General features: G+C 35.0%; 2 protein-coding genes across 2 annotated transcripts in view; both read left to right on the forward strand.

Annotated features, from left to right (window-relative positions):
* Positions 1-13,498, forward strand: part of LOC121733398 (calcium/calmodulin-dependent 3',5'-cyclic nucleotide phosphodiesterase 1-like) — a 366,803-nt gene that overhangs the window by 19,564 nt on the left and 333,741 nt on the right. The gene's annotated exons all lie outside the window — the stretch shown is intronic.
* Positions 6,471-7,001, forward strand: LOC121733418 (larval/pupal rigid cuticle protein 66-like). The gene is made up of 2 exons (XM_042123677.1): positions 6,471-6,499; positions 6,617-7,001. Exons 1-2 carry the CDS (start codon positions 6,488-6,490, stop codon positions 6,998-7,000), a joined length of 396 nt encoding a protein of 131 aa, XP_041979611.1. The 5' UTR covers positions 6,471-6,487; the 3' UTR covers position 7,001.

Here is a 13,498-nt window from a genome sequence, read left to right on the forward strand (position 1 = left end):
AAACCGGCCAGTTTATCACCTCCTGACGAGGTATCGGTTAATTGCGAACTATACGACGCCATACCGCCTGGACATTAAGCCCGTTACCGCCTATTAATACTAAATTGCTTTCTTAATAAAAAATGTCACCAAAACATTGGTAGGCAGGTACCGACTTAGGTTGGTAGTACATTAACATAAGAATACGAATGGAAGTTTGGTACGTTTGGTACGTTTATATTTTAGACGTGTTAAGGCTTTTACATCCCATGATTTAGAAAAACGAAGCTAATAACTTTATTTTTTTGTATTTTTAACTTGACTCTGGCAGTACAAAGTTAAATTAGGTGTATTGCTATAAAAAAAAGAAATAAAGGAAACACTAGGAGATATTAGAGATCTGGGTGATATTTAAAATACGTTGATTTCGTCACTGACTCACTCATAAACCGACACACTGATGATCATCAAAATGTTTGGCTACTTCCTGAAGTGCTAGAAAGCTGAAATTTGGTATGTAATCTAAGTTAAGTATACAACCAACAAAAAAATCATATCAGAAACTAAATATTCGCATCACCTCCGCGACGGTAGCAAATCGGCGAAGCCATACAATATATTTACTGGTATATTGTAGAATTTGTTAAAGTTAGGGTCAGTAGATTTAGGCCGTGTATATTCAGAAGCTTGGCTCTACATGAGATCTCATGTCTTTTTCACAGGGTAAACCTTATGTGTTCGTCTCGGCAACATTTTACAACAAATGTGTTTGGTGGGATATTACTTTCTCTTCGACGCCGCATCCGTGGTCTATTCGGCCTCCGTTTTGTACGTTCTGTTCATTTAGCCACGTTATCGCTTCGTTATAGAATCGTCGATCAAAATATAATTATGGAATTAGACATAAGCGTTCGATAATAAGACGTTGACGTTCGACTCGTATTATGTCAATCCCATACATTTCTTCTTCTTCTGTAAGCGATAAAGAAAAAATCTTGGCTCACCCCCTGGTCACCTGTCACAAATTGCACTGTGCACCGCATAAGAAAGTTTCACTTCAAAAACAGGTACACATACCTGGTAACTATAGTTAGCAGAAAATTTTCCACTTCATATGGGTTATAAACCCATATGAAGTAGAAAAATTTAATAATAGTAGTAGATTGAACTATTCTCAATCCCCAGAGGTCTTCGAAATTTCCCCGAAAAAGCATTAAGCTGATTAATGAACCAACGAAACGATTTGATACACCATTTCTTTCGGCACTTTCTCACACAAATCCGAGGCCTCGATAAAAACGCTAAGGGCTGGCAGAGTGATCAATTTAACCAATACTTAAAATTTTATGGCCGATATTAAGGGACGAAAACATCGTCAGATTTGACGGCCCTTACTTTTGGTAAGCCGAGTTTTATGTGAACAATTTAATTTCTGTTAAGTCTCTAACTTCGCTGACCGTAAATTATAAGAAAATTGGTCCGTGCTTAAAATACTGTTTCTCTCCAAAGTAAATATTGTTATCTACCCATAATATGATAGATTTAATAATTATTCTTGTCATAATTATTCCGAGTATATTATTTTGTTTTGTTGAAAAAAGTATGTTCCACAGTTCACTTAAAAGCAACACCTCCTCATTTATAAGATTTGCAGTGTAACAGCATTCACAAAGAAATTATAAAGTTTAAAAGTAAAAGATTTATGAACTTAAAAACAATGTATGCAGCATAGAGAATTATGTCTATAATAACTTTTAAAGTGGATTATCCAGTGAGTAATAAGACTTCGCTAACATCACCAAGTTTTATATCGAACTTATTTAAGCTTGAGAAATATTTCTCTATCGTTTTAATATAAATTAGATAAATCAAATTTAATTTTGCTTCTGTTGTAGTTAAATAGTTTCCACAAGACTAAATTACATTGTGTTTTACTAAACAAACTCTTTTATTAAGCCCTGCATATTATTATAATTTTAACACACCTAATAAAATTATGCTTTTGAATTTGACATTATTTTTTTAATGTTGGTGGTAAGCTAGTGGTAAGTCAATTAAACATAAATTTTGTAGTAAAAAAGTAAAAAGTTTATAGAATGAAAATAATGCAATCGAGATTATTCAAGTGAATACCCGCTAAAGTAATATCAAAATTGGTCTGGGATAGGATTATTGTAAGCAGAGGGAGAGCTCTGCGACTCGAAATAGCTCTTACTCAGTTATAACTTTAAGTCTATTTTATGAAGGTGCAATTGCCCAGTAAGTTCGACTGAGTAGTTAAAGGATTTCGTTCAAAACAAAATTAGCTTTCATTTGACTTAAGTAATTGCTTTGAAGAGCGTACACGAACTTTAATCAGCTTCTGCTCTACAAAATCAATTTTATGAAGTGTAAAATGTAATGTAGCGGTAGCAATGTACTATCAGAGAAGTTGATTCCTATGCAAATCGGGGACCTAAGTAGTTTGGTTGCGTTACGTCAAACCCAGCTGATAGATCACAATTAACATTGAATTGACATATTCGACCAAATAACGTTGGTCTGTCAACTGCATAGGAATCAACTTCCTCGATGGTACATTACGCTACATTTTACGTACAAGTCAGTTTAGCACTTATTCCAAAAATCAAGTTAGATAAATAATTATTGTAAATTATTATTTCTTGAATTCGCGCTCTATAAAAAAACAGCATTTGCTCACACAGAGACACAGAGGTCACAGATAAAAAGAAGAACAGCGGGGCTAAAACGGTCGCTTTGTAGAATCATAATATGAATCGTAAATATATATAATAATACCATTTTGCAATTTAATGAATATGAATCATCATATTCATTAAATTGCAAAATGGTCACTCTGCTTGCAATTCATATCCACAGATCGACAAGGATTTATATGAACGTGGCGAAAAAAGGAACTAACGCTGCTAATTTGTATGAACAAAAACGTCATTTTTGATAGTTCTCCTTTACGTGCAGTGCCCCCGCTCACGTTCATAAAAAGCCTTGTTGATCAGTAGTAATTCGTACTAATTTGACATTAATTTTGTCAGTTTGAGAGTTTCGACAATTCATTTGCTGAATTGATTGAGAGGAATTGCTAAATGTGACCATTTTAGCCCCGCTATGCATTCACAAAAATTCCCTTTGTTACCCTTTGCATAACGTGGTACCCTTTTTAGTTTTGAGTACCAAAGCATCCAGGTGTAACAGTTTAGTGTCTGTTGCAGGTATTCAAATGTATTTTATTTCCGGGCGTATTTCAGTTTTTCGGATGTCCCAATTACAAATATTCCAGTGCAGCTTTCAATGACTCGGCAAATAAAAAATACCGAGTGCACCTAGACAAATACGCGCTGAATAAAGAATAGTGTGGAGTCCGACTCCAACGAACAGTGTTTACGAATCGTTAGCTTCCGGTCTCAAAGCCCAGTGTTTCCTCTTGTGCTTTATTTTATTCACATCTGTGGTGAAAAGGGGTTGAATTGTTTCATTTTCAAGCTTCTACGTCGGCATTTTTTTAAATAGTATTATAAAACAGCGATCGAATAATACACTATTTCATTGAGCAACGTTTTTCAAAATTGTACTACTTAAATTTTTTGCAGCTTCTTTTAATTATTTTGTAATAGTTTAAACTTATCTTTTTTTGAAGTAACAAAAAACTGAATTTATTCAACAAAAAGCTAAAAATCTTTTGTTATTTACGAAGGAAATGGCCACAATTGTCGAGGACACAGCCTCATATTTACAAAAGAGGGTCGCCAAAGTGATCAAATAAATGTAACGTTCTATTGTGAACATAGACGAATTAAATAGATAGAAGGAAAGTGGGTCGCCGTAGACATACAAGTTTAAACTAGACAGTAGACATTGGAAATCTCTTTAAAATTTTGTTTATTTTGATCTGGTTATCTGCAAACAAAACTAATGATCACCTTACTTAATGTAACCACATTTAACCAGGTGGCTAAGGATCGTCTAGCTGTAGTGTTGAACGTTGCAGTCAATAATTCGGCTAAACGTGTAGTTGAATGTCGTTGTTCAGTTAAAGGGCTAGCTGTTTGATTGAACGGCTATTTTACCCAGTTGGCTGCGACATATTATACAGTAAGATGTGATGAAAGTGTAACAATAAGAAATGATACTTCATACTTGATACTCGACGAAACCAGTGACTACTTCCCCGCGAGTAGTTAAGAGACGCATGAAAAGACAATTTAACAAATAAAATAAAATTAATATCATGTATTGTCAAAATATTGTTGCCAAAATAATAACATCACGACCTGAAATCGCGCCTTACATCCACGCCGAGGTGGAGGTAAAAACACTTGAAATACTGTCTCTATGGGTATCTCCTTCTCTAAAAGCATCAAAAGAATATTATAATGTCTCATTATATCTCCAAAGTGTTAACTGATCGTATAAATATCATAACCGATTGCATATGGATAGTAAATAACGATTTACAGACGAGAGTTTCATTTGAACTAAAATATGAGCCAAATCGGTTCAACCAATCTCAAACATTATTTTTTTTATATAAAAAATAACGATTTACAGACGAGAGTTTAATTTGAAATAAAATATTAAAGCCAAATCGGTTCAACCAATCTCAAACATAATTTTTTTATATAAAAAAATAAACTTTGAAATTATTTATAGTTAATTATGTGTTTCGAATTATTAACAAAATTCAAAGTATTACTTTTCGGGAACCAGACACATAATACTTTTAACGCATAATATTCGTTAACATGATTCATAACAACTTTAGTATCCTACTTCATCGAAGTAACTTCTTTGAAGTTTTTAAATGCCCAGTTTCATTTCGAAATTCGAGTTAACAACATTTTTATATTACTGGACGTTTAACTGCCTGCCTAGTTCTACTGAGAAAAAATACTGGAATTGGGTTACGACTAACATTACATTTTACGATATTTTAAATACGAAATTATTAAAAGTATTTTGTGTAACGGCCTACAAAAGAAAGTATTAGGTACCTACTTTTTATATTTGATTAGTCTAAGCCTTATCATAAATATATTTAATTTCAATAATATATTATCGTGAAAATTAAAATAATATTATTTCTTAAATAATATTAGAATGGTAATAGCTTTACATGTAATAAATACTTTTATTTGAATTATTTACATGGTTTGAACTGGAAAAGTCATTATATAACAATATAACTTTTCTTGGCGAGTTTATTTTCAGTAGGTATCATTTTTTGTGCAGTACAAATTCGATATGATTGAATCAAGTTTCCCAATTATTGTTAAAAGCGTATAACTTTTTTAACGATCCCGTGGAGAGTGAAATACATTTTTCATTCTCAATTGGTAACTTTTTGTATAGATTTTAATAAGCTTACAACTTCCGCATCATCGTCATAAACACCACCACCAGCAACACCATTCAAAATATATTAATTGAATTTTAAATTACTGATGGGACTTAGAGCAGAATAGATAGAACGAACCAGTAGATATACCGACTTAGAAGTGTTCTCGAAACTTAATATAGTTATTCGAAAAACTATTTATCATTTATTCTCCCCAGCCTTAACCTCCGACGTGTCCTCTCTCTCTTTCTCTGTGAGACAACATCGTAGCATCCAAACGGGTGTTCTGAAACTGGCATGATCAAGGGTGTTTTAGCAATAGTTCATAAAATTTGGATTTATCTACACCATGAAAAGTTGTTTGCATTCCTTCCAGTTCCTTCCTTCTTCCATTGCTTTGATCGGTTCAATATTTTGCATTCTGATTCTGATATCTATTAATCTTTAGATAGAGGTATCTAAAGATCAATAGATATCAGAATCAATCTTTTGCATTCTGATTCTGATATCTATTAATCTTTAGAGGTAAAGATTAATAGATATCAGAATCAGAATGCAAAATATTGAACCGATCAAAGCAATCGAAGAAGAAGGAAGGAAGGAAGGAACAACCCCCGATTCAATACTATGCCGAGTATTTAATCGGGGGTTGTTTTTGTATTTCTTAAAGCATTATAATATAATATTAAGCACTATTGTTATACTATAATATATTATTATGTTCATCGCATAGCTACAATTGATCGAATATGCTGTAAAGACCTCCAGCCTTAAAAATATTTATCTCATGAAACATACAGACGTGACATTCGATTTAGGTAGATTAATGATTTATGATAATAAGTAATAACATTTAATTGAGGTTTAATCTTTATGGATAATTGTTTACTTGCACTCAATTCGCGGTCTATTATTTTGCTTAAGGGTACGAGCCGGCGATAAGGCTGCGGCAAACCAGTTACAGACGTTAAATAACACGACGAAAGTTGTAGAGCATGCTACTTATTTTCGATTTGAACTTGACATTTGGGTACTTCCCGATCTGTCTGTGCGCACCCTTGCGGCTGTACTTGCGTATAAAAAGGTATCTCTGGAAGTCCATAGCATCACACGCTTCAGTGCCTCCGACGTAGTCACAACTCCTCACTAATCAAAATGGTTGCGAAGGTAATAATATTTACTTAATTATTATTTATCTCATTGCCTAATTGGGAACTGCTAAAAGAAAAAATAAGTCATTGAAAATACTGTGTCCACAAACTTAAGCATTGTTATTTTTTGCAGTTCGTCGTTTTCTTTGCCCTCGTGGCTCTGGCCAGTGCATCAGACTTCTCCAGCTTCTCGTACGGCGTGGCCGACCCCTACACCGGCGACTTCAAGAGCCAGGTGGAGAGCCGCGCCGGAGACAACGTGCAGGGCCAGTACTCGCTTCTGGAGTCGGACGGCACCCGCCGCACCGTGGACTACGCCGCCGGCGCAGAGGGCTTCAACGCCGTGGTGCGCAAGGACCCTGCCGTCGTCGCCGCCGCCCCAGTCGCTGTCGCCGCCCCCGCTATCGCCGCCGCCCCCGCTCTCGCCGCCGCTCCCGCTCTCGCCTACGCTTCCCCCTACGGTTTCGCCAGATTCGGCGCCTACGGCTACCCCTACGCTTACAACCGATTCTTCTAAATGACAAACGCACCATCCAACTGTAAATATTTGGCATAATAAATGTAATATACGATAGACTACAACTTTTATTTTTCCTGTCGTAACGAGTATCAAAATATTTAGGTTAAGGTTAATAATACGAAGGAAGTGAATATAGTTCGGAGAAAATTAATTTCAAGGGAGTGAACATCGTTAATATTGTTTAATGTACACTATAATAATTACGTTCATCAAACAAAAATAATAATTACCTCCGTTTGACATAGAAACTTTTCTATGAAGACTATATTAATTATAATATGTGCAATTGAGATAAATACTTTCGTTAGCGCGAGGCGGCGCTTACATTAGCCAACCTCACCCAACCCAATACGTAAACGGAGCGCCTTTCTGAATTATTCATAGTATAATCAACTATTGGCAGAATTGCCTTGTGGCGGTGCGTAGGCACTTATTTTCAGCTATAAAGGAAATGGATTTTTTAATGTCGATAAGGTATTCGTAATAAGCTTTGTATTTTGAGTAAGCAACGCTTGAGATATAATATTATCATTATTATATTGAGCGTTAGTAAAACTAAGGCTTTCGAGTGTCAGCCCTGCTTATGTGCAAGGAAATATTTGAATATGTTAAATTGAACTTGGGTCGCAAATGATGGAGTCGAAAAGGTCAAGAGACTTTTATGTTCCCAGCCGTCGCTGCATCTCATTATGTGAATATTGTATGTCATAACTCATAATAATATTCTAATATAAAAATTACGATTCCCGAAAATTAAGCAATTCAGCGGGAAATAAACGGTTTATTATTTTGTTGACAGAACAAATAAGGCAACTGCGTGCGTCATTTTATGTACCCTTTCACGACGACGAATCTAATGGTACCTCTCACTTCCAAATAATATAAATTTATACTCAATACAGGTCGAAAAATGTGATCCTTTGACGCATTAAATTTAGGAAATTCTATATAATATTATATTTCCACTATATTAAAATAACATTCCTATATTTTGCTATGGTTCCATGTGAAATGGTCTCCACTCTCCGTTATAAAATTTCCTTTCGCTGACGTATTATCTAGTCAGTATTGAAGGTTTAATATTATATTTCATGTGGATCCCAACCTGTTTTCGCAAACAGGCTTCTTGTATCGCCCCATTTCCAACGATATACGACCAATTGCGCCCATATTGTACTCCTCAGCTGAAGATGTAGCCCGATAAAACTCCTCGAGTGTGTTTTATTAAAAAAAAAGTTTTGTTTTCCTACACTCGCTCGTCTTATCCGCAATTTAAAGCGAGGATTAAAAACTACTGAAGAGTGCATGCTGGCGTAGCAAATTGAAAAACGTAGAGCAATTTTCAATTTAAAATCAGATCACAATATAATATACAAGAACATCTGCTCTTGTATCAGTTTTTAATTCTTATGTTATTATATAAAGATCCCGTAGCTGTATTATATTCTATTGTCTGCAGTCTACAGTCTCCACTTTACAGCCTACATAATCGTACTAAAAATTAACTATTATTTTATAATAATACACCTAAATCTTGATTCTAGCCCTGTGGTTAAATTAGGTTATTCTATTGTATGATTAAACACAGGCTTTAAAACGAGCTCGAATTTTAAAATAAGTGGCCCTTTTATTCACGAAAATGCTTTGCTAAAGAAAATTTAATTAACCCTGTAACACTACCGGTGAGATTAATAATAAATTATGACGTAATGAGGATAGCCAAACAACGGAAAACGATGGCCGAGATTAGGGTTTCCTTTTAAAATTTAATGGGAAGAAGCTACCAACAGATGCTTCTAAACCTATCTCATAAAGACCGGGCTCCTTAGCATACACGTTTTCTTCATCACTTTTTATTGACTCGCCGATTAAGATACATGAAATTGTATATATTACATATTGTATAATGCTAAGTACTCACATACGGTTTTGCTCGATAGTTTTACTCCGAATCGAAGGAAATGACATATTTGACATAATATTTAATTCCATAGAGCTGGCTCGAAGCGAGCCTTCGAGTTGTCAGTTTTGCGGTCCACACGGTGGTTATTGCTCGATTTGGAGTAAAACTATCGAGCAAAACTGTATGTGAGTACTTAGCATATTACATATAAAATATGTTCGATAAAATAAATTCGACGTTCGACGCATGTTAAATGTCACTTCCATACATTTTAATCAGCGATTCTGTAAAGAAGCGATAAAAAAAAACGTCTTGGCTAGCAGCTCTGATTTTGTAGAGTCTCGCGAGAGCGATGAAGCCTTTCTTAATAACCCAAACGCGTCCATCGTGCTCAAAGAAGTCAGAGAAGAATTCTGTTCATCACTGAAATATGAGAAAAGCTGTAGTTGACTCGGGAAACTTAATTTTTCCATAAACGTTATGTGGGTACCATAGTAAATGAAAATGAACTGAATATACTTTATTGCACACATCATAGTTACAAAACACACACATAAAATGAAGACTTGTAATAATAATATAAGGTTTATACGCATAATTAGCATTATGCATAATTATGCGTATACGCCTCCGTGGTCTAGTGGTATAGAGCGCGGCTCTTGACTCGGAGGTCGTGGGTTCGATTCCCGCGTTGGAAACATGTTATTTCCAAGTTTAGTTAGGACAATGCAGGCTGATCGCCTGTTTCTCTGACAAGTAAGATGATCCATGCGTTGGATGGGCATGTAAAAAGTCGGTCCTGCGCCTCATCTTTCGCCGGTCGTGTCGGTCTTCCGTCCCACTGGGTTATGAGAGTGAAGTGTGTACTGCGCACATACTTAGGCAATATAAAATTACTCCTGCGAAGCTGGCCTGGTTTCGGTGACGGTGGGCGAAACCGCCCACCGTCACGGTGTGGGAGCTATTATTAATTATGCGTATAGACCTTCATAATAAATCTCTACATAATAATATTATTATCATAATATATTATAGTATCAAAATTCGTTGTGTAGTTTTAAACTTCTACGAATAATATAGGTAATTCAAATACATAATATTAAATATTGTGTAATGTGTTATATTAATATAAGTATTTTAATTCGAATTAAAATTTTGATGAAAACGGGATTTTCACATACAGGTGAAATTCGCCACCGATGGTCGTTAGCAGTTTATTTGCGACAAATCCGATGATCTTACCTTCCACAGAGCTTTGAATAAATTATATCCCGTCTGAGACCTTCCCGACTGAGATAAATGTATCTGCAGCTCGAACAAATGTTACCACATTTATTTATGCTTAGGCTTGTTCCCTGTCATATTTTGCATAAGCGTGTTTGCATATTCTACTTTGGCTTTGCCGGTTTGAAATTAGATATAAAAAAATATTTTTAAATTTTTATAAAGGTACAGTTGGAAGCCGGCTACATGAAGCGGCAGCAAACGACGTGTTGTCGCGACACTACTGGTTTGTTATTTGTATGTATTTCTATGAATGGTATTTCACACACGCACGCGGCTAGCTGCGGAGGGCACTCCGCAGCTAGCAATACGAAGCTAGCGACACTTATTCATAGAAATACAATATAGAAACCAGTAGTGTCGCTGCGACACGTTGTCTGCGGTTGCTTAATATCGCCCGCTGCCAACCGGCACCTTAATATTATATCTTATATTCTAACAATCTGCGTATTATCCTAAACGGATGAAACATAAAACTTACATAGACCTAAGTTTTAGGAATATAATTATGCATGCATGTTATAATTAATGTAATGCTCCACTAGCTTACATACTGAAGCCGAGACAAACTTAAAGTCAAAATAATTGCGGTTCAGTTCAAAACTATAACTTCACATTTAATTGCCACAAAATCCCAAAAGTTTTCCCCATGTTGTCCTACCCTACGCTGCGAGACGCGGCCTAATTATAGCTATTGTTACACGTTGGACTGATTTTGAATCAGTCCTATACGGACAAAATTTATAGTCCGGGTTCCCTAGAATATATTTTTTAATTACTATCAAGCTAATTTTTTGTGAGTAGCTGCATTTTGATAAGACGAATAACTATTTTATATTTTGCGAAATATCTCGAAAATGATTGCTAATATATAATAGAAAGGATTAGATAATAGAATAATAGAAATATAAATAGAAAGGATTTCATACATTGATGATTTCGTACTTTGATTTGATGGTCTCAAAATATGGATTGTTCCATTTATAGGACAATGTTACTCTTAAATTATATAACTATCAACCTATCAACATACAAAAAATCTGATGGTTAGGGTTCTTGCTTAGGGTTCCGTAGTCAACCAAGTTTTGTTGATTACAGAACCCTAAAACGGAACCTTAACTTTAAATTTTTTGTGTCTTTGTCATAATTAATCATGTTATCAATATTATGAAACATAAATTAAAAGTAGTAAGCTCCCAATGCCAATAAAATATTATCAAAATCGGTCCACCAGCACGGGCAGAAATGTTCACCATCATCTTCAAACAAATTATAATCAATGTTCCATAAATAGAAGTGATGTAATTAGCGAACGTTAGCACAGCAGTTAATAGGAATTGATGGAAACTTCAATATCAAACATCCATTTGTCTTTATAAGCACACAATTAGATTTTACTTCCTTTATTTAATTCGAGTTGAACTAGCGCTTTTATTTAACTTCGGGAATTTAATTCGTAATCCCATCTTATCTGGCTTCGGGTGTTCAGTTGTGCAAACACCAAGTTTCGTCCTGCTGGGGCCGGGTGGGGCCGGGTGGGGCCGTAGTTTGTGTGATTTCAATTTAGCCCCTTTTCGATATCCGATATTTGTTTTACGAATCTAATATTAAAGTTGTCGATGTCTTTCCAATACGTTTCTTTCTATACATTCGATATTATCCTTCTCCCTATTTCATTTTACATGTAATATATAACTCGTTCGTTACGTGTAATATTTTCTGACATAACTTTATTTTCGACGGATCGAGACAATTTTCTGGTTCCTTCTGGGCACAAAAATATACGAAATAATTTTGTGAGATTGAAACACTCACTTCGAGTGTCGAATTTAAAATTTAAACATGGGTAAGGAAAAATCGGTCTAGTAGTTAGGCAAAGGTCGAGCGTTCGCTTTGTGCACTGGCAACTCCACGTTAAGCAGACCCACAGTACAAAGGAGGTCAGGCACCATCCAATTTCTAGGGCACCGAATTACGAATTTAATTTGACAAAAATAGTTTCAAGTGACTCCGAGTGTTGATATTTTTTCTGCTGGGGCTGATTACAATGTAAAAGTAGTAAAGTAGGGTGCTTAACATTCTTATTTTTGCGAACTTCCTGATCTTTGTGTTTTTTTCTGCTGGCACCGACAGTAGAGTTTTTTTTTCACTTTTCAATAGCTAAAGGTGTTTTTTCCTTTGTAAAGTGACGCTAAGCATTAACCGTAATTAAATATTTAATATTGTATGAGTTTGAGTATGCGAAGAAAGTTTTATAGGTATTAGAACATTCAATTCTAGTTTTATGTTATAAAAAAGTAAGTACGTAAAAAAGTCTTAAATCGTGTGTGACGTAAAATATTATTTGAATTAAGTCCTTAAAGCCAACAACTAGAGGCCAAGAACGTACCTTTATTTATTAAGGGTGGGTTGCACCAGAGGCGTGGTTAAAGTTAAAGTTATCGTCAAAGTTATGGTTATAATTTAGGCTAACTTTAACTTTAACCTTAACTTTGACCACAGAATTTGACAGATGACAACTGGTCCGACAAGGCTTGAAATAAACGTTGGCGGGGGCGCTGCTGGTACAGGAGGACTGTCAATAATTGCGTTTTTGTATGATGACAGCGTTACCCACGTTCATTCAAAGCCTTGTCGAGTTCAAGGTTATGGTTAAATATTATTATGGCGTCCATTTTTGACTTTAACCAAAGATTTGACATTTTGCATTTTAGTTATAGTTAAAGTTATAGTTAAAGTTACAGTTATAACTAAAGTAAGTTGGTGCAACCCACACTTATTTATTAGGGCGCAAGATTGTAAGAAAACTTTGCTCTTTGTCGAGACTTTAAAGAAAGTGTTGAGCTGTAAAGTTGATTTTAATATTAAATAGAATGTCAACGTCCACAGTTGTAGCGAGTTGTTAAAACAGTGTCTTAAAAAGCTAGTAAATTTTTAACTGTTTCTTTATTTACGTTTAAAAAAAAGTATATAAAATGTTGAAAAAATGTTTGCTGTTTTATTAATATATAGCTATTTATTTTTATTGAAATTGCCTGATCTTTGCTGTCTATTACACATATTTACCCGCAACTTTGTTGCATAGTAGCGCGGAATCTCTACAATTTGGCATTGGTTTGGCTGCAGTTTTACACTTTTGTAGCTACCGATGTCTTATGGTAATTTTATTGTTGTCTTATTGTAATGGCCTGTCCACATCTTCACGTCACCACATCGTCAACGTGAAACGGTGCGGTAACGTGGCACGTTACGCTGTCGCGACGTGAAATTCTACCTATTGTGCATTATAATGCACAATTTTTATTTAA

The sequence above is a fragment of the Aricia agestis genome, chromosome 1 (genome assembly GCF_905147365.1).
Source record: "Aricia agestis chromosome 1, ilAriAges1.1, whole genome shotgun sequence".
Classification (NCBI taxonomy): Eukaryota; Metazoa; Arthropoda; class Insecta; order Lepidoptera; family Lycaenidae; genus Aricia; species Aricia agestis.